Source organism: Medicago truncatula, chromosome 8 (genome assembly GCF_003473485.1).
Source record: "Medicago truncatula cultivar Jemalong A17 chromosome 8, MtrunA17r5.0-ANR, whole genome shotgun sequence".
In the NCBI taxonomy this organism is placed as follows: Eukaryota; Viridiplantae; Streptophyta; class Magnoliopsida; order Fabales; family Fabaceae; genus Medicago; species Medicago truncatula.
In genome coordinates, this window is record NC_053049.1 from 32,951,018 (window position 1) to 32,964,302 (window position 13,285).

Sequence of the window (13,285 nt, forward strand, 5' to 3'; positions counted from 1 at the left end):
TAATGAAGTTCCTTATTTTGATTTTCTTGAATTAGTTATTTTTTTAAATCATTATTAAATTTGAAATTCAGGTTTGACGACAGTGATTTCATGTAATAAACTTAACTAAAATGTATGTAAATTTTTTAAATACTTTTTTATAAATAAAAAATAGAGAGAGAGTGAGAACTCATTAAAAAAAAATTCCTCAAAAATAAAAATCCCATCCCACTAATATTGTATTTTTTAATTAACTAATACACCAAACAAAGCATTAATTCTTCACACACACTATATAAATAGCTAAGCTTTGGGTAATGCAAAAGAGAAACAAAAGTCAAGCATGGAGAACACCAATAGAGAAAGCAATAGTAGAAGTGGTAGCTTTAGGTTGGGGTTGGGAATGAATGAAGCAAAAGTTCATACTGTTGTTGAGCTTGGTGGGTTTGATACAAAGACTCTTCTTTTTGATAACATTGAAGAGAGTGACCAAAAATTGTTACCACCTCTTAGAAATTCTCTTTCTCCTACACAAATGAAATCACTAGTTGCTCTTTGTGATACTATGTTACCTTCCATCAAAGACAACAATGTTGCTGCTTCCTCTGATGAATTTCTCAACAATTTCTACCGTACTTCAGCTTCCATGGCTGGCACCCCTGAACTTGTAGGACTATTGTTACTCTCTCTCTCCCTCTCTCTCTCTCTCTCTCTCTCTCTCTCTCTCTCTCTCTCTCTCTCTCTCTCTCTCTCTCTGATTTTCTTTGTTATTTTTTATTATATTATATTAAATATAATGGTCAAAATTACTACTTTTTTTTATAAAAGAAAACGTGTAGTGATTTTCAATTTTTTATTATGCTTAGTATTTTGATATGCAAGTTCATACGCAATAAAACCTTTCATGGAATGATCAAAAAGTTATTTCTGGCTGAAAAGTCACGTTATCTTTAGGTTGTACTTCCATGAAGTTTAAGATTGAAACTTTTTCAAAAAATAAATAATTAAAGTTATTAATTCCCTTTGCATTGGATGATCATCTATTCCCTTTGTTGCTTGAGAAATAAAAATGATGTGAAATATATCTCGTGCATGTTTGGATTCATGTTGAGGTTGTCAAAATTATGATGGACTATCACAATTTTTACAAAAGTTATACTTTAAAGTTTTTATAAAATTAAGATTAAGATGGCACCATGATTTTGACAAACATATTGTCCATCCAAACATACACAATTCTTGCAATTGTTGATATTGAATTATTGATGATGGTTGAAAACGATTGACCACCTTATTGGCCGTATATACCATAGCAAGTTGATCTATATTTTAAAATTAGGTTGCTGGTTTTTGTATTTTTATTTTGTCTCAAATTAGTGTATTTTAGAACTATAAGGTATAATTTAGGCTTAATTATAGTTTTAGCCTTCCTAAGTATCACAATTTTGCGATTTTAACCCCCTAAAAATATTAATAACAAATCAGCTTCCAAGTTTACACCCTTTTGCACTTTTGGCCCCAGACCAATTTTGATTGGGTCAATTCATACGTTGCACCCATATCACTTTATTTATTAGACTTAATTACATTTTTGACCCCCTAAGTATCACAATCTTGCGATTTTGGCCCCCTAAGAATATAGAAAGTCACACGTGGCACATCACTTTAAGTGATGTGGGTGCCATGTATGCATTGACTTGATCAAAATTAATTAGGGGCCAAAAGTGCAAAAGTGGATAAACTTAGAGGGTTGATTTGTTATTGTTTTTTATAGAGGGTCAAAATCGCAAGATTATGATACTTATGGGGTCAAAACTGCAATTAAGCCTATAATTTATTTGTGTTTCTAACCATATCCTTTATATCATGTAAAATAAATGTCTGTGTTTATGAAATTATTCACATAAAATCGTCAATTTAAAAGGCAGTCCAACCCCGTGTGAGAAAAAATTGGATATTCAACCACCCACATGAATACCTTAGTGCACCCATTACATGACAAGGACCCTAAGTTTATGTTAATCATTGTAATACATACAATTATAGCCTTAATAAATTGCTAGTACTATTACATTACTAATGTGTGTGGTTAATTTTTTGCTTGAATTTGAAGGTTGCAAATTTGGTGAGTGAGAAACTGAAACATCCAAGTACATGGTTATTGAAGTTGACATTATGGCTACTATCTACATGGTTTGGCACATTGATTTTGTGTGGTATTGCAAGTATCTCAACAAAATTCCCATTTTTCCATAGCTACCCTAAGTTGTCTCCAGAGAAACGCCAAAAAGTGATGCTGTCTTGGTCTGTAAGTTACCTTCGTCCTCTTAGAATGTTGTTCAGAACCATAAAGCTTCTTACCCTCCTAGTCTTCTTTACTCAGGTAAATTATACCAACTTTTCACAGCTTAACTATAAGCATATATGCATTTAATGTCTTCTGTTTCTTTCAGTATAATCAATAAATGTTGCTGTGGTCAACAACCTTTTACATCTTTTCACTGTGTTGTTATGTGTACTATAGAAGTATATATGTACTATGTCCATAAATGTATTACTCTTGAAAAAAAATATTGTACACACTCCTTACTTAGCCATCCTCTTCACATGCATTTATTTTTATGCATGAAGATTTTAAAAGATACACATCACGATGTTGGTCCCCTATATATATGTTGGTCCATATATTTTCACAATTTTGAGGATTTGGTCCCCTATTTAGAAATTTAATAATTTTTGTCCTTTAATCATATATTTTTTAACTAAAAGATATTGATGTTATATGTTTTAAAGATGTGGTATATGATTTGTTGATGAGAAAATATCAATTGAAACTGTAAAAAAAAAATACTATTAAAACTTTATTTAAAATATGTCAAATCATCATATTTTAAATCAAATATTTGATGGAGAGACCAAAACTAACAAATTTGAAAATCATAGATGTGTAAGTTTATGTATTCATCGAAAGAGTATCAACATACGTGGAGTATGATATGAATCATAATAGTTCAGTCATAAAAATAATTTGATTTTAACAAAAACTATTTATAAAATCACACATATGTAAAAATAAAATGTGATTTGTTCACAATGTAAATGTTTTTACAGTGTACATAAAATTTTTAACCTGTTAAGGTATAGTATAATCTAGTCTAATAACAATGAGAGCATTAATGTGCCAAATAGTCAAAATGAAACCCAAAAAAATAAACTTAAATCCAAGTGGGTCAAATCCAGATGGACAGTCTAATTGAATTGAGTTATGCTGACCCTAAAGAGGGTATAAGTGCCCCTATTAAGGTATGACTTGATTGGCATTTGGTTTCAAATTAAAAACTGTGTGCCAACTCACATATTACAGTCACCCACACACATTCACTTAATTCTCTCTTGGATAGGGATACCAACTCCCCACATTAGCCATACATATGTCATTCTCATACCATTTCTGTAAGATGTACATTTTTTTTTTCCTTTACTAAAATGAACAAAGTGGAATATGGTTGAGTTATAAATGTAATTTTAAAAATTCAATTTCATTTCATAAACTTCATTTTGTTTAGTATCAACAATAAGATCCAAAGCTGCCTACATCAACTTTTCAACAATCATTTTTCTTCCTAAAAACATAACCATTTTTCTTTATATTTTATTTTGCTGAGTATTTAAGTATTTTTGACGATGTATTTAAGTATATTTACTATGAAAACAATTTTATGGTAAATCATAAATGTAATTTTTTTAACCTAATACAAAAGTTACTTTTTACCACACTTTTACTCAAATTAAGGTTTAGTTTAGAGGTAAATCAATTTTGTGTTATAACCAAACATTAGTATATACATTTCAAATTTGTACACTTAACTCTCACTTTAGTCCTATGAACAAAATTATAAAAAAGAATGGAAAACCTATGTTGTAGTTTGTATGTCCAAATTAAGAACGATTTTGTGTCATATATTATTTATCTTCTTATCGAACCCTAAATCATCAAAGACCCTATGTCTTAGGAGCCAGAGGGTTAACACCGGAAAGAAAGAAAAAAATACAGTAGTTAGTAAGTGTATACAATTCTTTCATAGTGGCCCAAAGTTACCAAAAGCCTATTTTCAGTGAAATACTAAATCCATATAAATATTTTTTCTGATTGCTTAGAACCATAACAATGTACTCATTATGCCAGAACACTTTCATTTTCAGGTAGATGAAGAAAAAAACAACCCTTCATGGAAGGCAATTGGATATAGTGGACCTGATCAAGAGTTCAAAGCGCAGCGAAAGAACAAAATTTTACATAAAACATCCAAAGAAGGACGACAAGAAAAAGAAGATTGTGATCATGATGATGAAGAAGTTATAGGACCTCTTTACGAAGGCCTTGTCAATCTGAACTACCCGCGTGATATCATTTCAGATTCTCTAAGACGATTTGGATTCCCTGTCTCGGTCACTCCTCCAACGAATAAAGCTTCTACCATCTCATCTCCTTCTCTAGTTATCCAATGTGATGCAGTGGTTGTTGGTTCTGGCTCAGGAGGTGGCGTGGTAGCGGGAGTTCTAGCAAAAAGTGGTTATAAAGTGTTGGTATTGGAGAAAGGAAGCTATTTTGCTCGGAACAATCTTTCCCTTCTTGAAGGACCAACCCTCGATCAAATGTACCTCGCTAATGGTTTGATTGCAACAGATGATATGTCTGTACTAGTACTAGCAGGTTCCACAGTTGGTGGAGGGTCTGCAATTAACTGGTCAGCCAGCATCAAAACCCCTAGCCATGTATGCAAGGAGTGGTGCGATCGGCATGAGCTAGAACTTTTTGAAAGTGAACTATACAAAGAAGCAATGGATGCTGTGTGTGAGAAAATGGGAGTCCAATCTGAGTTTGAAGAGGAAGGGTTTAATAATGCAATACTAAGAAAAGGGTGTCAAGAAATGGGGTATCCTGTTAGTAACATTCCTAGGAATGCTCCACCAGATCATTACTGTGGTTGGTGTTGCTTGGGATGCAAGGATGGAAAGAAGAAAGGTACATCAGAAACATGGCTTGTGGACTTGGTGAAATCGGGTAACGGTGCAATTCTTCCTAATTGTGAGGCTATACAAGTCTTGTATAGAGAAAAGAAAGGAACAGATAGAAAGATAGCAAAAGGAGTGGCCTTTGAAATTGACTACAACGGTAAAAAAGACATTTGCGTGGTCGAGTCTAAGGTCACAATTGTAGCCTGTGGAGCGCTATGTACTCCATCATTACTCAAAAGAAGTGGTTTGAAAAATGAAAACATAGGGAGAAACTTGCATCTTCATCCAGTGACAATGGCTTGGGGCTACTTCCCTGATGCACCTTCTTCGCCCGAGTTGTGGCCGGAGGGACATAAAAAAAGCTATGAAGGAGGAATTATGACAGCAATGTCTACAGTTGTTGCAGACTTTAACGCTACTGGATATGGTGCGGTGATCCAAACACCTTCATTGCATCCAGGTTTGTTCTCAGTTCTAATGCCGTGGAGTTCTGGAATGGATATAAAAGATCGTATGCGCAAGTTTTCTAGAACAGCTCATGTATTTGCACTGGCAAGGGATCAAGGATCAGGAACTGTGGATTCACCTACTCGTATAAGCTATCAGATGAAAAATGTAGACAAAGAGAATTTACACAAAGGAATTGAGAAGGTGCTGAGAATTCTGGCAGCAGCTGGAGCTGAAGAAATTGGGACACATAATAATAAGGGAAGGAGCTTAAATGTTAAGGAAGTGAGCTATCATGAATTTGAGAAATTTGTGAAGGAAGAAAGCTCAATGCCGTTAACTGACCTATCGACACCAGTATGCTCGGCACATCAGATGGGGAGCTGCCGTATGGGTACTAATCCGAAAGAATCGGTTGTGAACCAAACGGGGGAAACATGGGAAGTAGAGGGTCTTTATCTGGCCGATACAAGCGTATTTCCCACAGCTTTAGGTGTGAATCCAATGGTCACTGTTCAGGCTATTGCATATTGCACAGCACAACATGTTCTTGAAGTTCTTAAAAGGAAAAGATGAGTGCATTAAAGTTGCAAGAATTTTAAGGGAAGTGTTATACAATAAAAGTATCCAGCTAATAGCACCAGTCTAGTTCACATATTGTTGGAAAGTATGTTATGGTTACTAAATAATCGGTGTTAGGAAATTCATCCGATAGAGCTCACACATATGTTTGAGCTCTCTCTTGAGGATGCGTTCGATCTCTTGTAGAGGATTTCCAAACATGTACATGTAATTGCTTACTATAATATACTTCTATTGTTGATGCTTCAACTATGACATGTGTGGTTTAGATTGTTAATTTTCTTATATGTTGGTGCTGGTCTTTATTTTTTTGGCTTTGTAATCATGTGAATAAACTGGTAGGACCAATTCAAAGTTGTTATGGTTTCTTGTAGGATAAGCTATAAGACACAAAATACATCACATACTAGGATTCAATTACTGTTTGATAACAACATATGCAATAACTGGATCTGTATCATATCTGTGTCAATTTGAAGTACAATTAACCTAAATTATCAAATAAAGAATCTAGTGAGTCTTTGTAATTCAAATAAAATTCAGATCAACCTATCTAAGTTTCATTTCACCTATCAATTTAAAATTCACATAAATCACATCTCAAAAAAACAAACTCACTACTTGAAAAGTATGAAATTCAGAATTGAACAGAAGGGAAATTCAATGTAGTCAAAACAAAATTCAAAGAAAGCTTTTAGAAAGTCAAATCACAACTTTTCAGAAACTTATTCTAATTTTCTGTAAATCTAACATATGAAAAAGTGTACAAAATCATTCTCAATTTTTCTTAATTAACTCTAAATGTTAAAAGAGACCATTCTATCACTGCCTAAGAGTAAGGATCTCTTGCAGCTTAACCAAAGATCTTAAGTTCGAAACCAACATTGGAAATGCAGTGTTAAATCTATTGAGAGAGAGCTTTGTCAATCATTATGGTTCTACCTGGCTCGAGAGATTAATCTCTACCATTGCGCGCAAAGATACTCGATTCATGCAACAACAAAATAAAAAGATCATTCTATCAAAATGAGACTATAAAAACAATAGGCGCATAGACACTTTGTTAAGTACATCTTACTTATAAAGATCATTTAAGAACAAAGGAATACTAATCTTCAGAGACTTATATTTCGATCATTTAAAATATATATATAAAAAAAATATTGTTTATTAAAAAAGAAAAACAAAAATATATATTAGAGACTTATATTCCAATCTGTAATTGAAATACTTGTCACCTCATGTGCTAGAGTGCTCCACTTCATGAATCCACTGTTTGTCACATACTGAAAGATAGGAAAAGGGAGAAAGACAAACTAAACCTATATATCTTAATGATCATCCTAGCTATCCAAAGTTGACCACTTCTCCTCAGAATTTCTTTGATTCACACACGTCCTTATAGCTTAAGGAAAGAAGAGGCAAACTCAATTAAAAATAAATGTTTGATAAAAAAAAAATTAAAGTAGGATTCTTTAGCCATTAATCGCTCTTTTTAGTGGAGAGGAATCAAATCCTTGTCTTTTTAATTGTTGATTATAAATTATGTAAATAGTAAAAAACGTGAATATATATATTCGTTGACCTACTGGTGATAATATAGGTGGAGCAATTATCATGCTATAAACTTCTTTTTGTTTTGAAATATAAGGTGAGTGAATCAAGTGTTTAATGAATTTCATTAAAAAATAAATATTTTGAGTGAACCTGATAAACACTATACTTACGTCGAAGTCTGTCAATATAATTCTTGATTAGACAATACCTATCTTATGGTCGAAGTTTAGATTATCAAGAACTCTTTCCTCTAAAAACCGAAGGGTTAAAAAAAATGGTAAAAAAATATTTGCATTGAGACTAAATTTGGATTATATACATGCACTTTTTATTTATATGCAATTTTTGACTTTTCTTTGGTTTGATCAGTTAAGCCTAAACTCAAATTCTAAAAAATGAGTGTTAGCTTCCTTTTCTAAGAACATCCTGTAGCACCAAACAATTGGAGAAGTTGACCAGCTCTAGTTGATGAGAAAAGTATAACTAAAAAAATGAACAAGAATTTTCAAAACAAGGTCCACATTCAATTAAGAAAATAGCATCTTCTTCAAACCAATATGGTAGACTCATTAGGAAGAAAGTTGGAAACACCACAAAGGAAGAAAGAAAGAAAGGGATGGCCAACACCTTCATAGCATCAAGACATAATTTTGTTCCTTGAGTAAGTTTCAAGACATATTCATTATTATTCTTTCTACAAATTTCACAAGTCTCTTCATTCAAAAACAATAACTCCATCATGGAAAATCATCCTCCTAGATGCAAGTACACAGTGATCTTCTTCTTCATTATAGTTTCTCTCTTCCTTGGCTTAATCTCCTTCATCTTGTGTATAGCTGCTGAGATAAAGAGGAATAAGGTTAGGTACTGCTCATTCTCTTCTTTGTTTACTTGAATTTTAATGATCCTCAAAGGTTTTCTATTTTTGCTTTTATATGAAAAATAGTACGACACTTCTGATCGAGTGTGTTTCTGATGTCCGACATCGACATATGTGATTATATTAAATTGATTGATTTTCTCAAATTATTACCAGTCTTGACGTATCAGCGTCGTGTTCAGTGTTTGTGATTGTAGCAGTGCTTCATATGAAAAATGTGTCCAATGCTTAATTTGGTTATTTTATAGGAGAATGATCTTAGATGGAATGGAAAGCTATGTTATTTACCAACAAGCCAAGCATTTGGATTGAGTATTGCAACATTGTTTTGTTTGTCTTTTGCACATATCATTGGAAATTATGTGTTACTAAGGAATTCTTATTCAAGATGGAAAAATATCTCCAAGTTTAAGATGCCTACCACTGCAAAGGTTCTGTTTTTGATATCTTGGTATGTAATGTTATATCAATCTTTTGCAAATTTTGTTGCTAGTTGTTACTTTAAAATGTGAATTATTAGACTAAAAAAAGACTAAATTGTTGGTAATGTTTATCAGGCTTAGCTTTGGAGTTGTAGTTATATTGTTGATTGCTGCAACAAGCATGAGCAGAAGGCAGCTCTATGGGAAAGGATGGTTGAATGGTGAGTGCTTTCTAGTCAAAGGAGGAACTTACTCTGGCTCAGCCATATTGATCCTTGTTACAATTGGTTCTCTAAATGGTTCAGCTTTTTCAACATTAAAATCCAGCCAAGCACATCAAGATCATAAAATACACAAAGTGGATTACACTAAACAACCACACTTTTTGTGTTAGAATAGAAAAAGATAAGGGGTTTGGAAAGTGGGTGAGTTTATATATCAAAGTACACTAGACCCCCACAAGTTGTTGTAGAGGCTAAAACTATAAGACCAATAAGAGACACAAAAATGAGTGGCATTTTTTATTTATTTTATGAATTTATTATGTCAAAGAAAGTGACATGCGCAAGAGCCCCCACTATCATAAGTTTAAAAAAAAAAAAAAAAAAAAAACAATATCTAGCTTATCATTCTTTTCTTAGAAATTCATTTTTTTAAGGTGAATAAGTGGAAAGTTTGAGTTTTGAAACGCGATTTTTATATATATATATATATATATATATATATATATGTACATGATACAAACGGAGACAACTAACTTATCATTTTTTTTTCCAATTTATACACAATAGTTACACTTCATTTCTATACATTGACTTGTATATGAAACTCTTGTTTTGACACCAATTGCAAAGATTAATAGTTGCTTTAAATTTTTATTTATTTAATAGTTGTAAATTTTTAATTTACATCCATCGTTTTAAACATAAGGCGTCAGTTTGATTTGACTTAAGTAGGCATTATAAGTTTTTATTTATGATAATAAACGATATTTATTCCTTCAAATTGATAGAGTATATACAATACAAGTTCGTTAAAACAAAAGGGATAAATATGCAAACAAACTCACATTATTAATGTTAAATAATAGCATAAGACATCATAGTACATAAATCTATAAATTTGACTATATTCAAGTGTCTTAAAAATTCATGTCTTCGTTCAAGTGTCCGAAATATTCATTCCTTCAAATTGTAACATTGACGACATCAAAATTATTGATTGAATCAACACTAGATTGAAGTTGATCTAACAATCTAAAACAAACAAACATCGTAGAAAGACAGAAAAACAACGAATGTCAAAATTGACAACGAATAGGCAACGAATGTCAAAATTATCCCTATATAAATTATTTAAGACAACATGTCCATATTACTTGACATTTATGTGACATGCACTTGGGTTCCATGTACAATTAACTGATTTATTTTGTTATTAATTAATGAATACAATTAACTGTTTTTTCCATATAGAAAATATATACAATCCCTATGAGCATAGTATAGTTGGCAGAGACATGCATTATTATATGTAGGGGTTGGGGTTCGAACTCCGGACCATCCACTTATTCACATTGAAAAAATGAATTCTAGCCACTAAACTATTTAAAAAGAAAAAAAAAAAGTATTGACTTCTTTATAAGTATAGATGTATGAAAAACTAAACTTTTAGTGTGCTTCAAGCCAAAGTTGAGATCACAAAGCTCAACAAAGATGGTCGTAGAAGTTTCTAATTGCAATAAAATCTTTTAATGAAACAACATGTATAGTCTCTGGTTAACCCACCCCAAAGTAGTTGATCTATAGACGGTTTGGTGGGAGCAATCTGTACTAAGCTTAAAACAATTATCATGAGAAGGTTGCCAATCAATGTGCAATTATTTCTTTGAATGTCTAAAGTAAGAAATGGAGCTAATGATACTGGTTGTACTAATGACATGAGAAAAGTTATCCACCATATTGTGGAGATCGTACCAAAATCTGATTTTCCCCAAAAGCAAGCTGGTTATGGTAGAGATAGCAATGAATATCCATTATATAGGGTGCGTTTGGTTTGCAAAACAACAAATACTTGACATAATAGTACAAGACAGAACAACACAACATAAGACAAAACACCATAGGACAAATTTTTATGACATTGAATAATTTTTTGTTTTATACGATTTTTGGGGCTCGAAATGTTATTTTTGTATTTTAGGCAACTTGTACGTGGGACAAAAAGTTGTGCTGTGGTTTGGTGAGGGACAAAAATATGTGTTTTTGTCCTGTCCCTTGCCTCCAGTTTGTCTTGTACCTGAAACAGTTTTACAAATCAAACACTGGGCAACTGAAGTTGTTCTGCCATGTCCTTCATTTTTTAGCAAATCAAACGCACCCATAGTATATAGTATGATATATATCCCGACTTTATTAGATAAGTATTGTACATGTTTTTTTTTTTAAGAAACCAAAATAGAATTATATACCAATAAAAAATAGTAGCTCCCAAGCACAAGGTATGCCTAGAAGACCACTACAACAATACAAACAGAGTCAAAACCTAACAGAGAACTGAAAACAAACACAAGGTGGTTAACCAATGCCTAAACAAGCCAAGGGGCTTGACCACCACCTATGAGTACCAAAAACAAACATGGCTTTTTTAGCCGTCAACCACGCTAAGGACAAAGATTTAATCTTATCAAGCAACCTAGGTACATCAGTTATAACATTATTAAACAGACGGTTATTACGTTCATTCCACAAAACCCAAGCACAAAGAAGCCAGATTAATTGCAAGAACAAACGCTTAACTTTACCAACACCTACCATATGAGTAAACTGCACCAAATGATCAGCTCCAATATTGGTATCTGCCCCCACAAAACCAAGCCAATGACGTAACTGTTGCCATAAAGGAACACAAGAAGAACACGATATGAACAAGTGATTAGCCGATTCAACCTGACCACACCCTGCTACACAAAGTGCCGCATCAGTCTGTAAAATACCTCTAACTGCCAAATTTGTTTTCGTAGGTAAGCGATTCTGCAAGAGCCGCCACCCCCCATACATGTATGGGTACCCGCGACAGGGGTGCTGAAGTATTGAAGTATCCACGGGTACATGAATGTCCATAATTTTTTTTTAAAAAAATATTTCCTTTTAATTACTTAAAAATTTCAACTTTTAAACATTCATACAAATTTCAAACATAATCTATTCAAATTCCATAAAACCATACAAATTTCATAATCCATACAAATTTCATAATTCTTATATATTCCATTAAAATTCTTGAAGTTCATAAAAAAAAGAAAGTATAAAAAAACTTATGTATTCCAAGCTTCAACAACTTCCCTGACTTCCTAATTCCCGACATAAAAACATAAAAAGCACCAAAATAGAGAACCCAGAAGATGAAGAAGTGAAAAAGCACCAAAGAACATAATAGCTAGACTCACACACACATACCTTAAGTGTGAAGGAGTGAAAAATTTCAGATCAAACACAAATCCCTACATATCAAACGAGTATTTAAAGAAAGTCGTAAGTGTTGCTAACATTTGTAAATAAGGGTTGTCAAAGAAGGTTGACTTAGTTGATAAAAAATTGACTCGTCCGTAAGATTGTGAATTCAACTTCCATCGTTAATGTGATGATCTTTTTTATGGATAATAAATATATCCATTGTTATTTGAGTCTCGACGTCTGCTTCAACTTTGATGAGCCTCCAAAACCTGTCCAACGTTAATATTTTTTTTTTGAAATAGCATAATCAATTAATAGGCCAGGCACAAGAAGTGAAAGTGGCCGAATGATACAAATATGGCTAGGCAGCACCCATACAAGAATTGAATGCGCAGACACCCCAAACCAAGAGGCTAGCAACTCTTAATTAAGCAGAAAAAAACCTATAACTGGAAGCTAAAAAATCATGCCTAAGTTGCCCAAAGGCTGAATGACCAAAGGAAATGTCAAAACAGTCGTGATTCCAATAATAAAAACCAAACTTCGAGTGCCATCTCCATCACTTCCGAGCAATGCACTCTCTCGGATTCCAACACCACTCGTAGAAGAGGTAAGAAGCTATCCTCAATCTACTCAACGACCAACACCAAGATGTCGCTTTAATGTCTTCCACTATCTCATCGAAGTTTTTGAATTGGTTCTTAAAGATCCTCGCATTCCTTTCCTTCCAAATCATCCAAATAGTTGCATGTCAAATCAACCAAAAAGCTTTCCGAAATTTTCGAGGGTTCACCTCACCATTCCAATACGCAAAAAATTTGGGGAGTGATAAAATTGATTTCTAACCAATCTATCACCTTGCGCCAAATTAACAACACCACCTCACAATGCAAAAATAAATGGGACGTTGTTTCCTCCCTTTCACCACATAGCACACAAATACA

The 13,285-nt window shown here is 33.0% G+C and overlaps 3 protein-coding genes across 3 annotated transcripts; 2 read left to right on the plus strand and 1 right to left on the minus strand.

Annotated features, from left to right (window-relative positions):
* The first annotated feature begins 296 nt into the window (after positions 1-296).
* On the plus strand, positions 297-6,312 carry LOC11421745 (long-chain-alcohol oxidase FAO4A). The gene is made up of 3 exons (XM_003628966.4): positions 297-646; positions 2,093-2,362; positions 4,183-6,312. Exons 1-3 carry the CDS (start codon positions 323-325, stop codon positions 6,019-6,021), a joined length of 2,433 nt encoding a protein of 810 aa, XP_003629014.1. The 5' UTR covers positions 297-322; the 3' UTR covers positions 6,022-6,312.
* Positions 6,313-7,956: 1,644 nt separating this feature from the next.
* Positions 7,957-9,422, plus strand: LOC11423717 (protein MODIFYING WALL LIGNIN-1). Its single transcript, XM_003628967.4, has 3 exons — positions 7,957-8,443; positions 8,713-8,915; positions 9,022-9,422. The coding sequence occupies exons 1-3, from the start codon at positions 8,324-8,326 to the stop codon at positions 9,278-9,280; spliced, it is 582 nt and encodes a 193-aa protein (XP_003629015.1). The 5' UTR covers positions 7,957-8,323; the 3' UTR covers positions 9,281-9,422.
* Positions 9,423-11,462: 2,040 nt separating this feature from the next.
* LOC112417408 (uncharacterized) lies at positions 11,463-11,945 on the minus strand. The gene has a single exon (XM_024773062.1). It carries the CDS (start codon positions 11,943-11,945, stop codon positions 11,463-11,465), a length of 483 nt encoding a protein of 160 aa, XP_024628830.1.
* Positions 11,946-13,285: the final 1,340 nt, after the last annotated feature.

What these genes read in the sequence shown, in the direction of transcription:
- LOC11421745 (XM_003628966.4), top strand. Translation starts at nt 323, where the DNA reads ATGGAGAACACCAATAGAGAAAGCAATAGTAGAAGTGGTAGCTTTAGG. An exon ending in TGGCTGGCACCCCTGAACTT is followed by an intron (nt 647 to 2,092) that starts GTAGGACTATTG and finishes TTGAATTTGAAG; the next exon opens with GTTGCAAATTTGGTGAGTGA. An exon ending in TCCTAGTCTTCTTTACTCAG is followed by an intron (nt 2,363 to 4,182) that starts GTAAATTATACC and finishes TTTCATTTTCAG; the next exon opens with GTAGATGAAGAAAAAAACAA.
- LOC11423717 (XM_003628967.4), top strand. Translation starts at nt 8,324, where the DNA reads ATGGAAAATCATCCTCCTAGATGCAAGTACACAGTGATCTTCTTCTTC. An exon ending in CTGAGATAAAGAGGAATAAG is followed by an intron (nt 8,444 to 8,712) that starts GTTAGGTACTGC and finishes GTTATTTTATAG; the next exon opens with GAGAATGATCTTAGATGGAA. An exon ending in GTTCTGTTTTTGATATCTTG is followed by an intron (nt 8,916 to 9,021) that starts GTATGTAATGTT and finishes AATGTTTATCAG; the next exon opens with GCTTAGCTTTGGAGTTGTAG.
- LOC112417408 (XM_024773062.1), bottom strand. Translation starts at nt 11,945, where the DNA reads ATGTATGGGGGGTGGCGGCTCTTGCAGAATCGCTTACCTACGAAAACA.